The 25,365-nt window shown below is 34.3% G+C and overlaps 3 protein-coding genes across 6 annotated transcripts; 2 read left to right on the top strand and 1 right to left on the bottom strand.

Moving 5' to 3' along the window:
• Window positions 1-69: 69 nt before the first annotated feature.
• LOC18046107 lies at window positions 70-4,913 on the top strand. Of its 4 annotated transcripts, none has more exons than XM_024187992.1 (6): window positions 70-867; window positions 1,576-1,642; window positions 1,889-2,287; window positions 2,499-2,842; window positions 3,202-3,383; window positions 4,407-4,913. In XM_024187992.1, exons 1-6 carry the CDS (start codon window positions 784-786, stop codon window positions 4,426-4,428), a joined length of 1,098 nt encoding a protein of 365 aa, XP_024043760.1. In that variant the 5' UTR covers window positions 70-783; the 3' UTR covers window positions 4,429-4,913. The 4 variants fall into 4 exon arrangements, with proteins under 4 accessions (XP_024043760.1, XP_006439860.1, XP_024043761.1 ...); XM_006439797.2 differs by having other exon boundaries at window positions 4,404-4,913; XM_024187993.1 differs by lacking the exon at window positions 4,407-4,913 and adding an exon at window positions 3,579-4,391.
• Window positions 4,914-6,005: 1,092 nt separating this feature from the next.
• Window positions 6,006-9,273, top strand: LOC18046106 (LRR receptor-like serine/threonine-protein kinase GSO1). Its single transcript, XM_006439796.2, has one exon. The coding sequence runs from the start codon at window positions 6,307-6,309 to the stop codon at window positions 9,217-9,219; it is 2,913 nt and encodes a 970-aa protein (XP_006439859.2). The 5' UTR covers window positions 6,006-6,306; the 3' UTR covers window positions 9,220-9,273.
• A 3,566-nt stretch (window positions 9,274-12,839) lies between these two features.
• On the bottom strand, window positions 12,840-25,365 carry LOC18046105 (protein MICRORCHIDIA 6). The gene is made up of 20 exons (XM_024188606.1): window positions 25,089-25,365; window positions 20,273-20,647; window positions 19,909-19,983; window positions 19,775-19,809; window positions 19,152-19,230; window positions 18,950-19,039; window positions 18,791-18,866; window positions 17,826-17,907; window positions 17,626-17,754; window positions 16,763-16,861; window positions 16,564-16,665; window positions 16,323-16,469; window positions 16,083-16,175; window positions 15,475-15,532; window positions 15,258-15,369; window positions 14,587-14,837; window positions 14,393-14,502; window positions 13,760-13,839; window positions 13,451-13,493; window positions 12,840-13,313 (listed from the first exon to the last, which is right to left on the bottom strand). The coding sequence occupies exons 1-20, from the start codon at window positions 25,093-25,095 to the stop codon at window positions 13,218-13,220; spliced, it is 2,139 nt and encodes a 712-aa protein (XP_024044374.1). The 5' UTR covers window positions 25,096-25,365; the 3' UTR covers window positions 12,840-13,217.

Raw genomic sequence — 25,365 nt, 5'->3', positions numbered from 1 at the left:
GTTATGGAGGTTCTATAATCATCAAATGGAAGTTGATTTAATCTCAGAATTATTAATGGGCAATTTGGTTGTTGAAGATGATACAAAGTAAAACAGGCAACAGCCTTGATAGCTTGCTTTGTACATTATCGGTGCTTCGATGAACAATACCCAGTTGGCCATTAATGAAGGCAGAAGCTGATTTGGGTAAAGAGTACTGTATGGATGGTACAGTTTAAAAATTGAATAGTTCATTGGATCCTGTGTTCGCCAATCTCGAAAGGGTGATGCTTCAAAGAAAGATGAACGGGCAGACTTAATTTTGCTTAAATTTTCCCCTCCAAGAAAAAAAAAATTGCTAAGCTTTTATCGAAAACCAATTCATTGCTGTGTTTGCTAAGCTTTTGTCAAAAACCAAATCATTGCTGTGAAGGGATAAATAAAAATGAGAAGAAAAGATAGATCGTCAGCGAGAGGATCAGTGAGAGGCCCAAATTATACGAAGTTTTGTCCGAAATCACCCGCTTGAAACCCAAAAGAAGATATAAATACAAAAACTGAGAAAGAAGCCGCTATCATTCATAACCTCACTCGAAATGAAAATCCCATAACCTCAGTTTCTCCGAAATCCTCAATTTTGCCACCTTTTCCTTCCCTGCTCTAATGAATTTCTCCTTTGGGTACTTTTAATTTTTCTTCAATTCCAATGGGCATGCCTTAAAATCAACTAAAATGCACAAATCTAATTTCTAATACGCTAGGTTGCTTATTGTGTGGTCTTTCCTATCACATTTACATACGGTTATGGCTGTTAAATTTGGCTCTTCTTCAGTCTCTTGCGTGGCCAATTCACTTTCTTCTCCTCTTCTATCCCGATTAAGTTCCATGGTATGCTTTTTTCTTTTTTTCTTTGTTTCCGTTCTTTGGAGGATATTTTATGAAAATTCAACAATGTACTTGGGTAGTGATGATATGAAATTGCTTTTGACTGACATCTATTGGTACTCAATAGCTATATGCATGTAAGTCAGCAGTTTACGGACCCCAAACTGGTCTTTTTGCAAGTTTATCATGAAAGCTCTCTGCTCAAACGTTTGAGTCAAATAGGACCCGTTAGTTTTCGTAGAGGCCATTGAGGTTTGGCTATGTATCTTTGCTGATTCAATGGAAGAAGGGTATCTTTGTGGCTCTTTCATTTTGATTGCTCTTCCAGGTATATCTAAGAGAGCATAAGATATGTCCAACATAAAAAGAAAAAAAAAATCCAGTGAGGAGTATGTTTTGAAGTAGAATGTGGCCACTTTTCAAATTTCAAAATACACTGAAGAGTGTGTTTTGAAGTAGAACGCGACCGGTTTTCGAATTTCAAATGGCTAAAGTTCAGCACAGCAATATAATCGAAATTGAAATACTGTGCTTTGCCCATTTTGATTCTTTTATTTTTCAGACGCTGTTCATGAGTCTTGTTTAGCTTCTTCCATTTGACTTCTTGCCATTCCATTCAATCCATCAGGGTATCTTTGAATGCGAGATTCCTCAGTAGCTAAAAAACTCTCTAATTTTATAATCTTTTAACGTGCATATTTTATTGTTCAGATGACCTTGTCACAGAGACCATATGACAGGCAGGGATATGATATTCTTCAACTTCAAAATTCTAAAGGTGACTATCATGACATGTTAGATAATTTTCAAAGCTTCAAACTTTATTTTTTTCGCTTTAATACCAGCTTCTATTTGATTTGTCCTCTTAGGAGTCAATTATAGCATAACCCTGTTTAGATTCCAATCAGCAATTTGTTTGTAATTTAGTATTCTCTGTTTTGAAGTTTGAATTTATTGCTGCTGTGCCAATTGTTACTGCTGTTTAAATATTCTTATAATGTTTTCCTTATGGTATTTTGAGTAGTCAATCCATGCCACCTCGTATATGGACCGCTGAAGTTACAGGGAGGGTTTCAAAAGAGGCAAAGTGTGCTACTTGCAATTTCTGAAGATCAGTCAGAATACGTTGAGATCAATCCTAATGCTCCAGAACAATTAAGTCAGCATTCTAATTTGCAAGATATCTCTTCATCTGGCAGTCCATCTATCCAGTATGAGGGAAGCAATGGAAAACCTGGTTTAATATCATTTTATAATCGTCCATATAAAAGAGAAGACGAGATCAGAATATCCACTGTGCAAAATAGTCGGAGCAGCATTGTATGGCTTGTTGGTCCTGCTGTCCTTGTGGCCTCTTTCATTTTCCCCTCACTTTATCTGCGCAAAATAATTTCCATGGTATTTGAGGACTCTCTGCTGACAGGTGAATGAACATTCTTATGTTATTGTGCCATTCTTGTTCTGTTTTATTTTTCATTTTACATCTTTCTTACGAAATAAGTTTTCCTTCTGACTAGCCTCAAATTAAAACCATTTTACTCTTGCTATACATTACATTTATGTATATACTTTTGCTTTTACACCTGGAGTTAATTTATTTTCTTCCTAAACTGCCCTCTGTTTTGTATCTGCAGATTTCTTGATATTATTCTTCACGGAAGCTCTTTTCTACTGTGGGGTTGCAGTTTTTCTTCTGCTAATAGACCGTATGAGGAGGTCTATTAGGCCATATTTTGCCACAGATGATAATAGAGCCCTGCATCCCCAATTAGGACAGCGGATCTCTTCTGTCGCTGCGCTTGTACTCAGTCTTATAATCCCTATGGTGACTATGGGCTTGGTCTGGCCATGGACTGGCCCTGCAGCTTCTGCTACTCTTGCTCCATATCTGGTTGGTATTGTTGTGCAATTTGCATTTGAACAGTATGCAAGATATCGGAAGTCACCTTCATGGCCAGTCATTCCAATTATTTTCCAAGTAAGTGCAGTTATAATTTATTTTTTACTACCCACTTCCCTCGTGACATTTATGTTCAGTTAGGAGAACTGAAAAAACCTAAAGTTTATAGTATTTTTCCTTTTTTTTTTTAAATTCTTCACTGTTTACTAAATTTTTGGATGCGTCTTTCATCTTAATACATTTTTGGCTGTCAGCTATCCTCGGTATTCTCATCATATGTGGATACATGCATGATTCTTTCTCCCACCCCCTTTTTTATGGGGCCAAGAATTACTTAAAGCTCTCTTTATGATCTATGATAGAGATGCTAGAAGGGGCAAATGGTTGTGATTTATCTTGTATGCCTGTATTTTGAAAAGAATTTTTATGATTTGCAGGTGTATAGATTGCACCAACTGAATAGAGCAGCACAACTGGTGACAGCCCTGTCATTTACAGTGAGAGGAGCTGAAGTGACCTCACATAACTTGGCAATAAACAACTCTTTGGGTGCACTATTGAATGTCCTTCAGCTCCTCGGTGTCATCTGCATTTGGTCACTCTCAAGCTTCCTAATGAGGTATTTTCCTCCCACTGCCACAAGCATTCAGTGAGGCATGAACATTAATCTAGGATTGGTAGAATTATCTTCTTGCTTTACAAGGTAGAATACTGCAACTAGGTTTTATCTCAGATGATTTAAAGAACTCAAGAGTTTCTGATTCCCTTTTTACTGGTTCTGCTTTGCTCGTAAATGGACCTGTGGTTATTGAAGCATCTAAGTTGTCCGAAAGATTTTTAAAGGCTGTTGCAGGATAACTTTAATGAAGATGTTAAAGGCCAGAGAGAGTAAAATTGTAACTGCCATACTGCAATTTTTTGCAGGTTATGTTTGCCAGGACCTATTTTTGACTTGTGAATCAGTTGTGTAAATTTATTGTTCTTCGTTATAGATTGATCATATTTAGAAAATTTTCTTCAAATATATATGGAATGGTTAAATGCATGTTGACTGCCCAGGTAACATCCAGGCTTATTTCAATCCACTGATGAAAATGAATGAATTGTAATCTGTATATATCTTTTAGTTGGTCGTGTCCTTTGATGAATGCAGGCAGCTAAGTCCTTACATTACTTCAAACTAGTTACATCCTTCATTTGCCTTGAAGTCATGGGTTGTCTTTTTCTTGATAGAAATATTTAAACTCATTTCACAAGGGACAAGATCGTTTTGCATGGCAATTGTTCTTTAAATTATACTGTTACATTCGGTATTATTGTTATTATATATTATCATCAATGACGTACCTGCTTCGTTGGCTGTATAGTATGTTCGTTTTGTCTTGCCTTTTGACCTTGGATGTCGTAATATGTTAACACAGACTGTCCTATATTTCTGTTTCAATTTTGGAGTAGGTAGTTTTTTATAGCATTCCTTGACTTCAAGTTGAAGATTCCATAGAAAAGACACTCAGATTAGGTAGATGAGAAAATTCTCTTAAAATGATGGCATATTATATTATTAGTCTGAAACAAGTTGTATTACTGTTACATTCCATTATATTTTGGACGGTAACGGTGGGACGTCTTTTTCACACAGAAGATGTCTTTATGGGATACACTGAATAAGAGGCAGATATGGTGAGAATGTCAAATGTTATTTCAAAATCGAATTTGATTGCATCAAAGAAAGCAGGATATGAACATATCTCTAGCCGGCAGATTATGCAAAACATGAATGAAGATGCTTCTGACTCAATGACAACATTTTGCGTGTGGAGAGAAAGAGGAGTCAAAGGCAAAAGCTGAATGAATATATAATAATATAGGCACTCAATCTGACATTGCATCGCAGCAAAAGCCAAAAGTAAATTATAAGCACTTCTAGGTTAATCCTGACAAATGGTCCAGGTGTTTAAGCACTTTGTTTCTTTCTCCAGGAAATTTTGAGGGACATTGAATGTTCATCCATGTTGGATTGTTGGTTTCTTGCCTCTGCTTCAAATCCTGAGAAGTTAAGCAAATGTGAATTAAAACAAAAAGAAAGGGTATTATTGAATTTGATCGCACGGCAATCACAATTCTGAATAGTCTATCAAAGAAAATCCAATCGGTGAAATTAACCACTTTGTCCTCATTTCCTTGGGTTCTATATCAGCAGAATCATTTTATTTATTTATTTATTCTTTTTAATGAAGATTCCTCGCTGTAAACTGCTACTGCGAAGCCTTTCACTCGACTAGATTTAAATAGACTAATTCCTCAATGAATTACCTCACATGGTCTTGGTCCAATAAAGGGTTCAACAAGATTTTAATAAAGCCGGTCCTCACTGTGAATTGGATTAGGGTTGTTTGCCATCTTTTTGTTTTCTTGCTCTATTTAAATTTTGGTTAGGTGGTTTTGGTTGAGGGAGAAGAAGTATTGTCATCTAAAACTTTCAACCATAAGATTTTCCACAAAAGCAAAAGAATTAGAAAGAAAACAATACTCTCCAAAAAAGCATTATGAAAATTGATTTGTAGCTATCAAAGGAGAGCCCAAATATTCCATTTTCTTTTTGTTTTAATGAGTGATCTATATATTGCCATTGGCTGGGCCATTGATCTAACATCAAAGGAATTATGATTAAGACAACTGGACCGCAAGGGTGCATGCTTATGGTCCATTTCTGTACTCTTTTGTAGCATCATATAATTTCAATAACATAATGGGTTCATACCAATATATTTGACAATCTCTAGAAGTAAATTTGACCAAACATCTCTTTAGAAAGTCAAATCATACTTAATCTTTTGGAGCAATCTCAATGGATTCCTACAAATTCTTCTTAGTACAATATACTACTAAGTCATTAATGGATTTTTATAGATACATCCAATCTAAACATGACACCAACTAAAAAGCCTAGAAGGGTCCACTTTTCGTGTGGGTCTGCTCAGCCTTCTAAACTTTTTGTTCCTCTTTTCTGTTTTCAACAATTGCCGTCACTCTTTCCTATTCTTATCTACAAACAATTTCAATCCCACAAGGTATTAAATCATGCTTCAAATATTTCATAATTGCTTTGAGATGAAAAGGGAGAAAATAACTTACCCTTTTATAGCATTGGTTAGAAAAAAAAAAAACCAAAAAAAAAATTGTCTGCTATCTTATAAAAAATTTTATTGTTAATAAAACTTAACAACTTTTGATGCATGGTTATTTTTTAATAGAACTTTACATTCAACATCATCTGGTAGCCTTACTATTTAAACTCCGTGCTTTTATCATCATATCACTAGCAGTCTAAACCTTTGTGATTGTGATTCTCTCATTCTAATCCCTCCTAGTATACTCCTATTCCATTCGTTATCAACTTTAGTTCTGCTGATTCTTGTTAGCTCCATGAACTTCTCTTGCTTTGTTTTTTCATTTTCATTCTACATGGAATGATACTGAATCTTTGGAATCCAGTATCTGATACATAAATTTGAAACTCTTTCTGGGTTATTTGTTTGAAAATGGGCAGCATTCAAATGTCTCATATCATGCTGTTTTTTGTAACACTTGCTGTTGCTCTTGGAGGTATCTCAACAGATTCCTTCTGGCTTCTGAGAATCAAACAGGAACTCGTTGATCCTACAGGAATTCTTGAGAACTGGTCTGCAAGAGCTCATATGTGCAGCTGGCATGGTGTAACATGTTCTGATGATCAAAAGCATGTTGTGGGCTTGAACTTATCAAGCTCAAGACTATCAGGTTCCATTTCACGCGATTTCTTAAACCTCACTTCACTTGAAACACTAGATTTGTCCTCAAATTCCCTCACTGGCTTGATTCCTTCTGAGCTGGGACAGCTTCAAAATCTAAGGATACTTCTTCTTTATTCAAACTCTTTCTCTGGTAAGATTCCTCCAGAGATTGGTTTTTTGAATAAGTTGCAAGTCCTAAGAATTGGAGATAACTTGTTGTGGGGTGAAATTCCACCACACATTGGTAACTTGACTGAGTTGAGAGAATTAGCAATTGCATACTGTCAATTAAATGGGAGCATTCCTGTAGAGATTGGTAATTTGAAGCATCTGACATCTCTGGACTTGCAGATGAACAAACTCAGTGGCCTCATACCAGAAGCAATTCATGGCTGTGAAGAGCTTCAAAAGTTTGCAGCATCAAACAACATGCTTGAAGGAACAATCCCTTCTTCAATTGTTTTGCTTAAATCGCTTCAAATACTTAATTTGGCCAACAACAGCCTTTCTGGATCAATTCCTGTCGAGTTGAGCCATCTCTTCAATTTGAGGTACTTGAATTTGCTGGGTAATATATTCGATGGTGAAATTCCTTCAGAGCTTAACAAGTTGGCTCAGCTTGAGGAACTTGACTTGTCGAAAAACAACCTCTCAGGGAGCATAAGCCTTCTAAATACCCAGTTAAAGAATCTTGAAACTCTGGTTCTGTCTGATAATGCTTTCACAGGAAGCATCCCGATCAAATTCTGCCTTAACAATTCAAGCCTGCAACAACTTATTCTGGCTCGAAACAAGCTCTCTGGTGAATTCCCCTTGGAGCTATTGCGCTGCTCGTCACTTCAACAATTAGACCTTTCTGATAATAGCTTTAAAGGAGAGCTACCACGCAGCCTGGACAAGCTGGAAGAGCTTACAGATCTTCTACTAAATAATAACAGCTTTACAGGAAGTTTTCCTCCTGAAATAGGAAACTTGAGTAAACTGGAAAATCTTTTTCTTTTTGACAACATGATAACAGGAAAAATTCCAGTGGAAATTGGCAAGTTACAGACTTTGAGCGCCATTTACCTCTATGATAACCAAATGTCAGGAAGCATACCAAGAGAGTTGACAAACTGCTCAGGGTTAACAGAAATCGACTTCTTTGGTAACCATTTTTCAGGGTCCATTCCTGAGACTATGGGGAAGCTTAAAAATCTTGTTATTCTTCAACTGAGGCAGAATGATTTATCAGGTCCTATTCCGGCAAGCTTGGGCTACTGCAAAAGGCTACAGCAAATAGCCTTGGCTGATAACAAACTATCAGGTTCTGTGCCGCTGACTTTCAGATTCCTTTCAGAATTATACCTCATTACTCTTTATAACAACTCCTTCAAAGGTCCCCTTCCCCCATCTCTTTTCCAGCTGAAAAAACTCAGAATCATAAATTTTTCTCACAACAAATTTAGTGGCAGCATCTATCCTCTCACTGGTTCCAATTCTTTGACTGCGTTAGACTTAACAAACAACAGTTTCTCAGGTCCCATTCCTTCTGAACTAGCCATGTCAAGAAACCTGAGCCGTCTTCGCCTTGCACATAATCATCTCACTGGTAACATACCTTCCGAATTTGGCAAACTCACAGAGCTCAACTTTCTTGATTTATCCTTCAACAGTTTCACAGGCCAAATAGCACCTCAGCTCTCAAAATGCGCAAAACTTGCACACCTCCTTCTAAGCAACAACGAGCTAACAGGCACAATTCCTTTTTGGCTAGGGAGCTTACAAGAAATTGGTGAACTCGATCTCTCATCCAATAATTTCAATGGAACAGTCCCGGCTGAGATTGGTAACTGCTCAAAATTACTCAAGCTTTCTCTCCGCGGCAATAACCTCTCGGGGAAAATCCCACCAGAGATTGGAAATCTAACTGCTCTCAATGTCCTTAATTTACAAAGAAACAGCTTCTCAGGCAACATTCCATCAACAATCCAACAGTGCAAGAAACTCTACGAGCTTCGGCTGTCAGAGAATTTCTTCACAGGCTCAATACCAGCTGATCTAGGGAGGCTGACAGAGCTTCAAGTAATCTTGGACTTGAGCAAAAACAATTTCTCAGGTGAGATTCCACCATCTCTTGGAAACCTGTTGAAGCTAGAGAGATTGAACATCTCTTACAATCAACTCCAAGGTCAAGTGCCAGCCTCACTGGGAAAGCTGACCAGCCTGCATGTGTTGAACTTATCAAATAATCATCTGCAAGGCCAGCTTCCCTTAACCTTTTCAGGATTCCCACCGAGCTCCTTCTTGGGTAATGCCAAGCTCTGCGGCCCACCATTACTATCGTGCTCCGAATTGTCGGGTCAGAAAGTCAAAAGGTTATCCAACACTGCTGTTGTTGTTATAATAACTGCCATTGTGTTTACTTCAGCAGTAATATGCTTAATCATGCTTTATATTATGCTAAGAATCTGGCTAAATTGGAGACAAGTCTCCATTTCAAACTCTGATAATGGCAATAACGGAAGTGATCAACAGAAGAGAGAAGAAGAGAAGTTGGTTTATGAAGATGATCATAAAAGAAGAAATGGGGAGTTTTGGAGAGTAACGGTGCCCTCACAGTCACAAGGTGAAGTGCAAAATCATATTTTGCACTTGAAAATGGACAGTAAAGCAATGAACAACACACTGGTCCGAGTCTGAAATTTGAGGAGTTTTGGTTACTATTTCTTATTCATGTCCTTTTTTGTCGTAAAATTCTTCTCTGTCCCTCTTCATTTTGGTTAATTTTCTTTTGATTAGAGTGTCAGCGATTTGTAGAGAGGATGAAGGATTCTGATCACCGAATGGATAATGCATATTTTAAACAGGCTTCAGGGAGAAATTTCATTTTTTTACATTGGCAACGCATCACTAGAGTCTAGAGCCTTAACGAACATGATTTTTTTTTTTTTTTAAAAAAAAAAGAAAATTGCAATATATATTACAATCAAAATTTTAGATTCTAAAAATACATTCGTATGTGCTTCTTTTTATATCCAAGCTTTTGGAACAAGAGAAATAATTCCTCCCCGAGGCTCAAACTTACACCCTTATTTGGCAACTTAGCCCATTGACTTGATGAACATAACTTATTCTTAACGAATAATCAAATACAAAGAGAATTGGTATGGCACGTATGTGAATTGTTTAAATAAATGTATTATACAACCCACATTATTAATTTTTTAAAATTGTCTTTATTTTTCAACCAATTTAGACAATTTTATGTACAAAAATATTTGTACAATTATTTCGTCTGAATCATTGTTCAGTCCATGTCTTATTATTTTTATCTCATTTTAGAATTTCTAATTTGTTTTTGTTCATTTTTTGGGGTTAATTTAAAAGCCCAAACAAGGCCGATGCTCATAAAGAAGCCCAAAAAGCTTTTCAAGTGATTATAAGCCCATTAGAAAGGGGTGGGTACCAGTAGCTTTCACTTTTAGCTATCATTTTCAGAGACGTGCAAATTTTTTCGGTCGATATCACTTTTTTCTACACGGATTTTGCGTGTACACTTCCGATCTAATCAAATGGTCCACCATCAAGCTATTTCTTGGAAATGAATTGCACAAATTGACTTCTTTGTATCTTATCTTCCATTTTCAACAAAAGAAATCATTAAGATTAGCACAGACGAGTTACGAATAACAAGTTGCAAGTTTTCATGCATCCCCCAGGCCAATAGAAAGACAAAGCAGAAAAAAAAAAACAGTTTAAAGTTAAAAATTATGTATGCTACCAACTCTAGCTCGGTTAATGTATATGGCCAAAAAAATATACACCAACCCTTAGCTGAAAGCAAATTTGTTAAATTATTTTGTGCAAAATATGGCCGCTCTGCCCATATTCATAAAGTGCTGCATGCGGATGGAAGTTATTTGCACGTACGTATATGTTGAACAAATATTGATCAAAACCTTCTATTTTGTCCCCAAAACAAAATTTAAAAAAAAAAAAAAAAAAAAAAAACACCAGATGCTGATATTTGACACGATCCTTTAAACTTTCAAACATATATATAGAAAGAGAAACTACAACCCATATTTACTTACGCTACACACAAATTATTAACACAGCTCAAAGAGTGCCCATAACGCAACATAAAGTCATTAAAGCAAGATAGAAGAAAAAAAGAGAGCTCTAGCCAGAAGATAGTAGAAGAGGAGGCAGCGTCTATCAGGGTTGCTAAAAGAGGAATTTATAGAGGTTTCTTAAGCTGCTCTAGGGCAACCATTGCCCCCCAAATATTAAATATATTAAATGAGCAAGTTGCTAGTTTTGGTCGAGCTTATCCTGTCATATATCGATATGTGTGTACGTTGCGTTTCTGACGTGGAGTTGATACAAATACAACTGAAAATATATTGTATATTCTACGTCTACATGTTGGCAAATGGCAAACGGATGAATAAGGGCAAGGCGTACTTCTGAAGTATTCCTTTGTACTTAGAATAGAGGATGGTAATTGGCAGTGGCTGTTGTAATTAGCGAAGAAATAGCTGTACTAATGATGAGATTAAGATGAATAAGAACCCCCCAAAGATTCCTATAATGGCGCTTCTAAGGTTAACACTTGTTGGAACCACTATTAAAATATTTTTATCTATTTTTACTTTCTTAATATATAAAGGTTGTATTAATGGATTAAAATTTAGAATAAAATTTTTTTACTATAATTTAATAAGCCTACAAATTTTAGTAATTCTTTAGTACCTTCTATTTTGTCTAGGAATTCTAATATTTAAAAAAATTCATCTGCCTATTAAATATTTGGTTGTTGTTTTAAAAAATGATTCTGATGCTTGGATACTAAATAACCCTTATATAAAAATATTAAAACGTGCTCTAAGAATAATTAATCTAGATATAAACACTGCAATCAATATGTGCTATTATTAGTTTTTGATTCATTACAATTTTCACCATGTCTACTAAGAATACATATACTATCATTATTTGATTTTTCATCTATATTAAATATTTTCTCTATTTCTAATGCTTGCTGTTCACTATTTCATTTGATATCTTTTCAAGATGTTTGGTAGAGTTTGGTAAAATCGAACTTGGATCAACCAGATTGAGTTTCAGGTTAGGGAAAATTCATCTGAACTAGACCCGAATATTAGGAATGGTAATTTTTCTCAATGGAAATTAGGACATATTTTTGTCCCATAAAAAAATTTAGGAACGAGAGTGAGATATTTTTTTGCATATACGGGACGGGAGTATAATTCACAAATTACATCTCATCCCGTCTCATTGCCGACTAAGTATGGAAATTTTCCAATTGGGATGGGATCCCGCAGGATCCCATCTCTTTTGGGACGAAATCGGAACATATTTTTGTCCAAAAAAAAAATGGACGAGAGTGGGAAGTTTTTTCATCTCACTTACATATACGGGACGGGAGTGGGATTGATAAATCCCATCCCATTGCCAACCCTACCGAATATGTAATTCGATCCAATCCGAACATGATTGAATTGAATAAAAAAATATGGTTGAGTTTGGATCAGATCAAATTCAGTAAACCCAAAAAATAATATAGTTATTCACCTAATTAATTATTAATTATATTTAAGACACCTCATAAGAGTCTAATCTATACAAAAATAAAAATAAAAAAAATTAATTCATACTTTTGATTTAAGCTTACAAGGATTTAATCAATCAAGTTCTAAATTTTCAATACTCGAATTTTTCAGATTTTATTATTAGCAATACATATTATTACAATTAATATATCATATACCATCAAAAATTCAAGTTGAAGCTTGGAGGAGCAGATTTGGTTTGGACCAACAGATTCGTAAACAGCGGTGACTGTAGGTTGCGTCGGTGACTGGCAACGTCTGCGGTGCGGTCTCCAATCGTGAGTGCTGCTGCAGTATGGTGTGCTCCCGACTGCCGCTTTGCTTAATTGCTTTTGTGTTGTGAAGAGAAGAACTGAAGAAGAGACTTGAGACTCAAGACAGAAATGAGTTGCAACATGTGTGCCATGCAGCATGTTTCAATGATTCAATTTCAATTAGGTTTTACATTTTTGTTTTGTTTTTAATTTTTTTAGACCAACCCGATCAGATGGTCGGATATCCGATTGAATTGGGAGAATAATCCGATCCGATCTGAACGCGATGTTTTTTAGATCAAATGGGGTTATTTGCCCATGGAATCAAATATGGCTCTTTATTAACCCACATAATTTTGATTGTCATACTAAAATCACAGAATTCTGATTGTTAAAACCACTACTGGGTTTAAAACAAAAAAGAATAAGATAATCGAATATACACCAATGTGCATTGAACGTACTAATCAAAATATACTGAATGTATGTATCAGTCAAGATGCACTGAAAGCGTATCAACTTTACAGGGGAAAATTTGGTTTGCAGCAAGCAGTACAACAGTAGTCGCGGATACTACAGCAGTAACCAGTTCGGGTTAGTAGTAACCTTTTAGCAGAACTGACCAGCAGATTTCGTAGTCCAATTTGCTTTCTACTTACAACAAAAAGAACAAAAAATCTTGTCACCTAAAAGCCTAAGCCTTCACAGAGGCCTGTCAGCCACCACTTCCTAACAGTCGGACTCTTCAACAACTATGGTTACTGGCTTTACATACAAAAAATTCACAACTCTACAAAATTTACATATTTTATTCGTTTTTTATGGGATCCAATGCTTTTAACTCAGCCATCAGCCGCTCATATTCACAATTATACTCTCCGAGTTCACTTTTAAGCTGTGTAACCTGTATAATAAGAACAATCACTCTCAATAGATCAGATAAATCGCTCAAAAAAATTGTTTGTTGCCATTAATAAATTTTCATAAATTCAGCTAGGTGATACTGGGCAGCATGCACCAATAAATTGCATATAATGTTACCTTCTGATCAAGTTCTACCCTCCTCTTCTCATACTCTAAGCATCTGAAAAATAGAGCATATAAATTTAATTACAACAGTTTACCAGAAATTTAAAAAACAGTGAATATAATGCATTTCTTAGTCTCAAGATATGGGCTGCAAAGGTTTATATAAATGAAGATTCAATTAATTTTCATCCTAAAAAAGGCCCTTAGCTGTAATAAGTGTCCAGACGACAAAACCATTTTAACAAAAGAGCAAAACTTCAAACGATGATGAACATCAAATTATAGAAAACAATGGAAAAACTAAGATTCTAACAAACTCACTTTGCACGAAGCTTCTTGTTTTCCTGCATCAAGATTATAGTTGCTGAATCTCTCAATTGATCTGTCGAAGTAACAGCAGGCTACAAAAGAGATGACAGAGTGCAGAGAAATAATTAGACCTCAAAAAGTGAATGTACTGCAGAAGTAGGAAACAAAAGGGAAGAAAACGAATAATCATAACAATATAATGCTTCTGAAGATGATGAGTTATGCTTGCAAGGTAACCACCGGGCAAAAAGTGAGCAATGTGTCTCTTTAAATTATCATTTTTTTTAAAAGGTAGTGGGTTGGGCAAAGCCCAAAAAGTAAGCAATGTAATTGCAACAAGCAGGAAAATAAAAAGACAATCAGCCCAGGAACCCTAAAGAAAATAATTTAAAAAATTAATATAATCAAGCCTACTTCCATCTAGGACACTGAAATACTAACTATAAATCGAATAATCTGCTACATCATTCGTCCTCCTACCTTCAGCTCACACCATCAAAATCAAATTAAATAGCATTGGTGGGAATACATAAGGCCTAAGAGTTCGATCTTGCTCGCAGTAATGTAAGTGGAGAAGCTATAGATGACACTCATGATAAATGCTATACCATCCAAAGGATCAACTTAAAAGTTCTTTACACATACATGTGTTTCTGCACTGGGCTCATCATCAACCGCATCAACTCCCTTACTAGCCTGCATTTTCACCTTTTCAAATTCCAATGAATCTCTACATCCCTTCCTCTTACGCGATCCTGTCACAACAAAAGACATCGTATCTAAACATAAAATGTTTAAACTAGAGATGAAATCAGTTTACTTTAGTTCAAGCATTTTACGTTGTCCAATTATGCCTTCAGAGTTGGGCGTCAATGGCCCTGCTCCCTCAACAAAACAGGAATTAGGGGCTGCTAGTTGGCAAGGTGCAGCTGCAGGTGCTTTTGTGATACCAGTAGCAGTGGAACTCTGATCCCAGACAACAGGTTGGTGGATACCACTACGGGGCATAGAATAAGATGAAGCCAGTGGTGAAATGGATGGTTGAGGCTTTTTCTTGCGTTGATATCCAATTAGTTCACAATGATAATCCCTGCCAGTTGAATAACATGCATCGGGCAGGTATCAAAGAAAGCTACATACTCATCAGTTGGGGCATGTGTCACAACAATCCAGAAACTGATGAGGCACTATAAAAGTGGTTTTGTTTAACACTTTAAACTATGTGATTACTGTTTATACGAAAGAATATTAATTCATGCATCAATAAGCTAATTTAGCTTCAAAGTAATTAGTTGTATTATGTTACAGAACCAAATTAACATCACTATAGGATCCAAGCGTCTCTAAAAGAACCAAAAAATCCACTGGCTGCTGGATGAGTAAGGCAGAAAGTTAAGAGCAGGTGGAAAGAGGACTTGTTTGAGCAGGTGGAAAGAGGACTTCAAACAAAGATTTCCGTAATTATCAAAAACTAATGAAGAACTGCAAATCAGAGATTAATATTGCTTACCAGTATTCCCATGTCATTTCCTTCAACCGAGTTTCAAGCTTTTGGAAAAGAGAGGTTCTCTCAAAGTCTTGTTTGCTATGAGTTGGCTCGATAAAATTTGCTTCCAAAACTCCTGAAAATAATAGCAGTAAATCATCTCACGTCCACATCATAAATTTAAGTAACCATATACATTCAAAAATGGGGTAAATCAAATGCTTCGCTTTAGCATTCTCACCAACTACTCCTCTTCCCCTACTGTCTCTATAAGAGTAGCTAACAACCTGCCAAAATGGCTGCAAAGGAAAAGAGGAGATGAAAAATTAAAAATAAAATAATATGTATAAAGATAAAACTCCGATATCACTTGGATAAGAAAAAAAGCATATTGAAGCAGAGTACATGCAACGATTCAACTAAACGGTTGCCTTTTTACGAACACATGCATGCATGCATTTTTGCATGTAACAGAGGGATACGGGGCAGAATGCCACCTTATAAAGAAATCATTTGGGATCATCTATCCGTGAATATTTATAAATTATGACAGCAAGGTAAGCTCTTTAATATCCAATTTGAAGATCAAATATAGATATCAACTTCAATCCACTCTAAAACTTGCATCCTCCAAATGATATGTGAGCAACACAGATTTGTTGAAAAAAGAATTCAAAAAGGTAAGAGTGCCACAAACCAGACAATAAAAATATGATGTTCCTTCACTAATCTAAAGTTGCAAAAAAGGTGCAAATTTTTATATCATAGTATCAAGGAACAGTCTACCAAAACATCAATAAAAAACTGAAAGCAAAGGGAGATAGAACTAATTAAGTTAAAGACAGATACCAGAATTAGACGGTTCTTGTGGTAGACATTGAAGCCATGGATACTAATATGTGGGGCATCTTTTAGAAACCCAATTGTAGTTATAACTGTTCCCTATATAATCATCAATGTAAACAATCGCCATTAAGTATTTTGATCAGTGTATACTTAGTAAGACTCCAAGGCAATAGTTAAATATTTTTTCATTCATGATAAAGACAATAACCAACAATGAAAAGCTAGGAAACAATTAAAAATCACCTCCAAACACCCAGCACTTTGGGGCCTATACAAGATGAATTCTGGATATTTGAGATCATTGGCAATGTTGTGATGCTCAACAGCTTTCCCACGCAATTTTATGCTGAAACTTTCGGGAATCCGCAAGTACAAGATAGACAGGTATACCTGCGAAGTGATAGATAACTAGACTTAGCATGGTATGAGAAATCATCATGTACGTGCTTATGTACTCAAGAAAGTTTATTTTCTGTGGACTTACACGGAGGGAATAATGGAATCGGTTAGCAATGTGCTGTTCATGCAATTGCCTAAAAGCGCCTGGGTCAAATTTATTAATAACATCACCAGCAATACGAATATCCTAAAATCACCAAACCGCAAGAACACAAATCAGTAGAAATGAAAGCATAAGAATTTTTAAATGAGAAAATATTACCAATATAAAATGGAGTACAAACCTCTGTATCTGAATCAAAGTCTAACTCCATATTCCCACCATCACTGAACCATAAGTTGTATATAATAATTTTTGTGCCATGATGCCCAATGTCATCAAACTGCCATCAGAATTTAAAAAGATATGGTAAATATCAAATGAAACCTCTTGAAAAAGGAAAACAGGATTGGGAGACCACCAATATAGAAAGAAACATCACTTCTATTGCACTATATAGCTACTTAAGTAGAATAGTAATCCAATCAATTCCACAATCCTACAGATACAAATCCAGTCAACTATGATAAAGTAAGCAGCCTCCCTCTCTATCCAAAACATAAAAGGCTATAAGTATTTAAATTAATGAATGTGATTTAGATGGAGGTTGTACAGAAATCAAGCGGTTAGATAAGGAAAAGAGAAATAATGTTAAAAGCATCAGCAAGAAATTCGGAGATTGAAATTCTCAGATAGAAAGGCCTACAAACTAAAGATACTTGTACGTGACAGAAGCAGTATGAAAGGTGTGTGGTAGTCCAAAAGCACCAATACGAACAAACATGAGAGCAGAAAATAGCTAGAGTGAAATTTATACACAATTGATCAATTAAACCTGCTTAATTAAATACAAGTAAATATGAGGAAGTAGCAACAAAAAGAGGAATGATCATCATAAAAAAATTGAAATTGCATCAAAGAACCTGGCTTAATATAAAGTAAAGAGAAATAGAAGATAGAAGAGAATCTGCGGTTGGACTGGTTGTTGCTCATTAAAAGAGCAAGAAGCAAACTTCTGAGATAGCAGGTAATACGCATTCCTAAATTCCCAAAAAAGTGGGAAAAAAGGGAGAAGAAGAGGAGGGGGTGGGGGGTTGAGAATCTTACTTGCTTCAAAAGCTCTGTTTCTGATGAATAAGGAGACCACTGCAACAGCAGAGAAAGATTCAACGTAAAATGGTCTCTACCATGCAATGCATTTACTGTGCCAGTTGATGTGTTCAACTCATAATCCACCTGCAATTGACACAAAGATCAAAGGTAGGAATTGGAAGTAAGGGATACTTCTGTAGACAGAGAAGACTCACCATTGGTACTACAATTCTGTCATGGCCAGTCGAGTCAAGAATGTATAATAGAGGAGACTCATTGCTTTGAGTCAAATTTCTGCTGATGCTATAAACCAACAAAATTTGAGTCCGAATGGCCAATTATTAATTACGAACTAGTAAATCAACAAATAAATATAACAGCAACATTCCATTGGTAAATAAAAGTCGAACAAAACATCCAAAAGATTTGGTAGAAGGAATTGAAAGTTAATGGAAAACTGAATAAACTATCTGCTAAAAGAAAAAATTGAAAAAAAAAAAAAAAACTCAGGCAACAGTCCACAATTCACACGAGCAAGCAGTGCAAAATAACGGCTGCATGGCATGGTCATTTGTTTTGAAGCCTAGCATGCCATAAAATTTCAAATTCACAAGGATTCCAAAGTCCAATATTTGGTCCTACAAACTGCAGCTAACAATTTGGATATTGATGTGAACCTTTTCAAATTTCCCTTTCATTCTACCCAGAAAAACTCTAAATAACCTTGTCTCATCTCTTACTTGGTTCCCCAAAAAAGGTTAGATAACTTTCTAATGGGGGATTATAAACGTCGAAAACATACAAATCCATTAAACAAGGCCATTGAACTTCATAAAATATTAAATCCTATCACTTAAGGGATGTGATATGCAACAGAAAAGCTTTTGAGGTTTTAGTATCCTCTGAACCTCATTTGGAAGAAATTCCTTATAAATAGAAAAGGGGATGCGAGAAACTACAAAGTAAGACAAACATAACAAGAGCTTCCCACTAATTCTTAGGAAAATACAGCATGAGTTTTTCATCTTAGAACTATCATATATTACAAGTTAATTTGCTGTAAAATCTACTGAGATGCAAGGCCTGTTGAGACATAGGCAACCCAAATTTATATAAAAATAAATAAATAAATAAATCCTGATATACATGCGGTAATAGGACTAGCACATCAGAATCAAACCTGTCGTTTAAATGGCGGCTGAAGACAATAACATCTGCCCCAAGTCTCATAGAACTGGTCTTGAAGCCATTACCATCTGAAAGCCGCAACACAAGTCTCAAGCAATAAATATGCAACAACAAAACCATGATAATTTGCTGAATGAGAAAATAGTGGTACATTGTCCTATCACCGATTTTGACTTTTTATCTGAAAAACCAAAACTCATACAACGCCGCATTGCTTCAGGGTCCATTCCACCTCCGTCATCTGCACATAATCATGTTTCCAAAGCACGAGTTAGGTAACTCATTTATTAAAAAAAAAAACTAATCGACATAATAAGACATTTTGAAGGTTGTTACAGTTCAATGCAATATACCTTGAATTAACAATGCTGGAGTTCCATCTCTTGGATTTGAGATTTTATCTACAATGACAAAAGTGGCCCCATTTTGGATCTATCCAATTAAGAAACAAGTAAAACATGAATTGCAAAGCATGAACAAGTCATCATCATGATAGCTTGACACAAATAGTGAAAGCATTTCAACTCCCACCCTGATGAACATATAGCAAACAGTGCCAACAAATGAAATGGACAATTAAATATGAGTAGAACATCTTATCTCTCAAATTATGACAATATAGGTATTTATTTGTGAAAACATGTAAAACAAATGTGCAAACAAAGGCCCAAATTTTTACCAGTCAAGAAAAATATAAAGTATACGAAGCCACAAGCTTCAAACATCATTATCAGATGCCAAATTAATGTTTCTCCTCCACCAACAGATTAAAACGAATAAAATCATAGGTAATAAAAAAAATTGCAATCTACCAAAGAAAGGAAACTTGCTCCTAAGAAAAGTTAATTATAAGAAAATCAATTATAGCATTTGAATCCTTTGTGAACCCAAACCTCCATGTGAACATGCAACAGAGCAAGATTTATTTTTTTTTGTGTTTGGGTGGGGGGTCGCAAATCAAAAGAAAAATAATCACCTCATCAATTGCATTGTCAAGCAGTTCTGCAATGGCTGCAAAAAGGAGGAAATAATTAACCATCTCAGCATTTCACACTCATTTCCAAATTCCAGCAAGAGTAGAAGTGAAATAGAGAAATATAACTTGCATACCGCCAAAGGCCCATTTATGGGAAGTGGCATTTGAATGAAGAAACATAGGGTGTACGTGTAAAAAGTTTTTGCCATCTGTTATACCAAAATGTAATGTCAGGAACATTTAACAAAGCACCAATAAAAATTCTTGGAAGGAAACATTCATGTGATGTTTATGAAAATCATTCAACCAAAAAGTCAGAGAAAAATGGTAGAACCAGAGAAAGTATCATGCTCCGTATAACGTAATAAATTTTAGCGGTCCATTTGATTATCTCTAGGCACCACTAAACAGATAAGCATGTAATTTATGTACCAGAAACAGTAAACACCACATACATGTCCCCTAACAATTAGTTAACAATTAATAGCTGCTGCATACTTTGTAGTGTGGCCTTGGAACCAAGCCTGTCTTCATAGTTTCCAGCCTTCCAGAACTGCCGACAAAGTGGTGCTGGACATATAGACGATGAAGATGAGATGCCTGTGTCATCCACTGGTGACTGACCTTGTTCCAATACACTGTTACTACTTTGACCAGTACTTAAAGCATTTGAGCTTTTCTTTTCTTCAGAGTCTTGTTTTCTGGGTTGACTTTTGGACTTCCAATGCTCCGCTGGATCATCTTTATAGTAGTATTTTTGTTGCATTGTTCCCCCAACAGAATCTGGCTCCAACTTGATAGATATTTCATCCACCTGTCCATCTTCATCATCACTACACAAGTCCACAATGTCTCTATTGCTCATCTTGAACTCTGCAAAAAAAAAATGGATAATAGAACCAGGAAACGTCTTGAGGCAGAAGAGACAACAGTCACAGAAACAACACAAGTAATCAGAAAATAATACTATATTAGCTTCATTTATTCATTCTTTCCCAGATAAGTTGCTTACAAAATTGTCGATCCATTTTTTGAACTTTCAGAGATCTTAAGAGTAGGGATGTTCGTGGATTGGATATCAATCCATATCCAATCTACAATTTTGCAGATTATAAACTTTTAATCCAATTCAATCCACGGATTGGTGAAATTCAATTCAAATCCAATCCATACATCTGCGGATCAGATGCAGACCCAATACATATCCAATCCACAAACTAACTAAATAAAAAAATTAATATAAAAATAATTTTTCTACCAATCAAATTCAAGATTAAATAAAATTTAAATAAATCAATTATTTAAATAAATCTAGAAAATACATTCAAAGTTTCAAAATATAGCACATCAAAAAGAAAAAAATCTCATTTGTTTAACTCAGTACATGAAAGTTAACTGCATAGGAAACTATATTTGTTTATTTAATTATTTTTATTTTATATTATTATTGGATAAGATATAATATGGTGCTAATGTAACTATATTCTAACTTATTAATTTATTAGTAAGTACTAATGTCATATTTTCAAGTTTAATTTTTTTGTTAAATAAATATTTTTTTTTGCAAATTTTTGCGGAATTCGTGGATTTACAAAAGTAAATTCATATTCAATCCACCAATTGCGGATTTTCAAAATTTCAATCCAATCCAATCCACCAATCCACGGATCGGATTTTTATGGATCAGACAGATTGAGCAAATCGGATTAGATTCTGAACACCCCTGCTTAAAAGTGATCAAAAGAGCAAAAACAATAATTCTTACAAAAGATAATCATTCTATAACATTCCATATTATCATAAAGGTGTCATTGTTTGGTTTTGTCATGCACCGAGATGTTTTCTAGCTCAAGTTGATAATTGGTGTAATGGTGCTAGAGATGGCAATGGGGTGGGGTGGGGGTGGAGAGGCCTACCCCATTCGCCAGTGGGGAGGCCTACCCCAATTGCCACCCCATTAAAAATTTCGCTTACATTCCTCACCCTATTCCCCAATAAATTTAGTGGGGTAGGGATGGAAAATCCCCACGTGGGGAATGATTTCTTCATCCCCATCTCATTCTCCATTTATTTATTTTATAATAGATATAAATATACGATTTCAATAAATTAAAAATTAAAGACTTAAATAAAATCATTACCATATAAAATATTTAAATTATTTTGAAAAATCTCCAAATATTTGAAACAATATCTTGAAATAATATCAAAATTGAAAAATATTTGATGAGAGCAGTATCTTAAGAGAGAAAAGAAAATATAACAATGTTTTAGAGTCGAATAAAAATTATATTGTAGGATTTTCTTTTAGTTATAGCTCATTTTTATAAAGTAAAAATAAAAAAAAAATTATTATCTAATATTGTAATTGATAAAACAAAAATTACTAAATAAAAATTACAAATTTTTTTATATAGAATGGGGATTGGGGTGGGGGTGGGGTAGGAAGTACAAAACCAGTCCCCATATCATTTCCCAAAAATTATTCAAAATTCACTCTATTTGAAGTGGAGCCCCATGGGGCCCCAAACCTATGGAGGATTTTGTCATCCCTAAATGTTGCTATCAATGTAGATTAACTCAATTGGTAGTTTCTTGAATAACTAGGTGTTGAGTTCAGGACTATTGTTTTCATTAAAAGCCACTAAAGAAGAGAGTGTTTCGGAATTCAAGATCATTAATTGAGATGAAAGCAAGAATGATTAAAACAAATGTAATCTCTTCAAAAATCTCCACTGAAATTACATCCATTATTCAATGTTTCACAATAATGGAAATCTCCATGTTTATACCCAACTATGTACGAATATAAGTACAAAATGCAACTCTAACTTTAGCTAGAATCAAGGGTGTCACCAAGGAGCCTTTTTAAGTTTCAAAAGAGACAGTCTAATTTGTTAAATCACTTATAAGTGGTTCAAGTGGTGTTTGGCATGTCTTCTCAACTGGCCAAAGACTTTTTTTAATATTTTTTCTGCTGTTTAGTAGTAGTAGGAGAAAAATTTACGAAAGATTAAAAGAAGTTGTTTCGCGTGTAATAGCAAAAGCTCAAATGTTAGGCTATTTGGGTTAGACCTTTTTGAGTATTTAGAAAGGTTAAAATATTTAAAATACCTTTACATCATGCCTCTCATGACATAACTTTAAAAGAATAATATTACACCTCTCAAGCAATATACCAACTTCATTCGTCCTAAGTGAATATTATCCGCCCCAAGTGAGTATTTACAAAAGATAATTATTCATCCCAAGTGAAGTAGCATTTATTCATTAGATAGTGAGGGATTAAAAATAGTTCTACAAGATATGGAATTGACTATCCACTAAATGAATGCCACCTTAGCCCTTGAAATGAAAACTTTGAAGATACTATTTGAGAAATGTACTCCTAAGGTAATTACAGCTTATCTGCATAAAAGTTGTGATGGACAAAATTCATGTAGATTATAAAACCTCTATTGGTGTTTGTGCTTATTCAGAGTGAGTTCTATTAACAAAAGGTTTTATTTGCCTTTTCTTATCATTTGGTTGTAACTATGAAAGAGCTTAAAGAAAACTAAGGTTTCGTTTGGTGTAACTTTTCATACAAAACTTCTTCAAGTGAAGATAAGACTAAGTCTCTATATTGTATAATTATTATAATAGAAAAGCCTTTTAACTCTTTTAAAAAAAGTCTACAATTTATACTTTTAAAAGCCCAAAATTTAAAAAAATAACCTTTTGAACCCCAAAAATTCTACTTTAATTGCAACCAAAGGACAAACATGCACTAAACTATTGAGAGTAATTTCTTAATGTTTTTTAAAAGGCTAGATTGTAAAAAATACTCTTAATTTTAAAAATTTTACTTCATTCTTCATAGCATAACCCATGACACATTTTGGCATTCGCTAAGTGATAAGTTAATGCCTTTAACTTTATTGACATTGAGGACATAAGTTCAAGCCCATTCTATAATAAACACCAAATGTAAAGAGCAACTATATCTCATTGAGTTGTACTCGTTAAACCGACGGTAGATCTCAACTCTAGTGGGCATAAGTTCTCAAGTTGAACTCGTTAAACCTCTAAAGTATGGTCATACAAATTCAAACACTATGCCCATCTAAATCCAAACATTCAAACTCTCAATAGACTCATAATTTAATATAATAGGTCTCCAGTGTAACAAATTGTACAAAAAAAAATAGAAGGTTCTAAAAAAATTGTGTATTAAGGTCTAAACTTTAAAATTCCAAATAATATTTCAATGTTTAGAATTAACAATTACAAGTAATATTTATCCATTAAAAAAAGATAGAGTAATAAGTACTTTTTCATTATAAAATTCATAATCCAATCGAAAAAAGTCACACAACACTTAGAATTAAGCTAATAGACTAGTGCTTTCAATACCAATTTTAGCTTTAATGGAGCTCTTTCCCCTATATAAAGAAAAAAAATTGGGATAATAATATTAATAAAAGTATATGGCTAACTTGAGCTTATTTGATAGTGTGACTGAATAACTATAACTTAAAAATTATAACACTAAAATATATAATAAATATTTATTTTTGTAATTTAAAAGTTAAGTTGATTTAATTTAACATTTATTATGACACAAATCTATAATATTTTTATTATTTTTATTAAAAATTATTTTTATAATACATTAATAAATTTTATTTTATATTTATAATTTTTATTTTTACAACAACTATATTTTTTAAATTACAACACTTCAATACTATATACAACCTTATCTTACTCTTATCATCTTGTAAATTTATAAATTAAATTATAAACAAATATTTAGTTAAAAGAAAAAAAAGGTAGGTCTTTAAAATAATGAGAGAAAAAAAATAAAAAAATAAAGAAAATAAAAAAATAAAGAAAATAAAAAAAAATAAATTTTAAATTTATTATAAAATTCATCATTTTTTTTCTTTCTTAATATAAATATATCAAAATATGTGTTTAAAGCTTAAATAAATTTAATTATAATTTTTTAAAAAAATAGATGAAGCAAGTGGCAAATAATAAAATAAAATAAGTTAAGATTTTTAAAGGGTAAGGAATAATTACAAAAATGTTAAAACTAAACAAATGCTAAAGCTGCACACAAATGTACAAAGAAAACCCAAAAACCCATCAAATCACCCGTACTAACGATCAAATTAACGCACTTATTAGCCAAACGAAAAGAGAGGAGGAGAAGAAGATGGAGAAGAAATGCAAAAAAGGGGAAAAAAAGAAGAAAAACCAATAAAAACTTGTTCAAAAAGTAGAACAAGTAGAACTTGCAACGCAAAAGAGAATGCAGTATCCTTACCTCTCATAATTAGGGTTTCTATGAGATCTCTTCTGTGTTTGCGACTAAAACCAAACAAAACCTTGACACCAGAATCTCTTCTTCGTATATCTTCTAAAATACCATCAAATTTCCCAAAACCAACCAGTAATCAGTCCAGCAGAGCACTATAAAGCTTTTCCTCCTTCTATATCTGCATAAAATTTTTCCTCTCTCACCAAGATTTTGTACTTTTATGCTCTTTTTTAATTTCAAAAATTGAATTGCCCTAAGCCCTATTCATATATTTTCCGTTTGA

Source organism: Citrus clementina, unplaced genomic scaffold (assembly GCF_000493195.1).
Source record: "Citrus clementina cultivar Clemenules unplaced genomic scaffold, Citrus_clementina_v1.0 scaffold_3, whole genome shotgun sequence".
Lineage (NCBI taxonomy): Eukaryota > Viridiplantae > Streptophyta > Magnoliopsida > Sapindales > Rutaceae > Citrus > Citrus x clementina.
The sequence above is the reverse complement of the archived record's forward strand: the minus strand, read 5'-3'. Positions and strand labels throughout refer to the sequence as shown.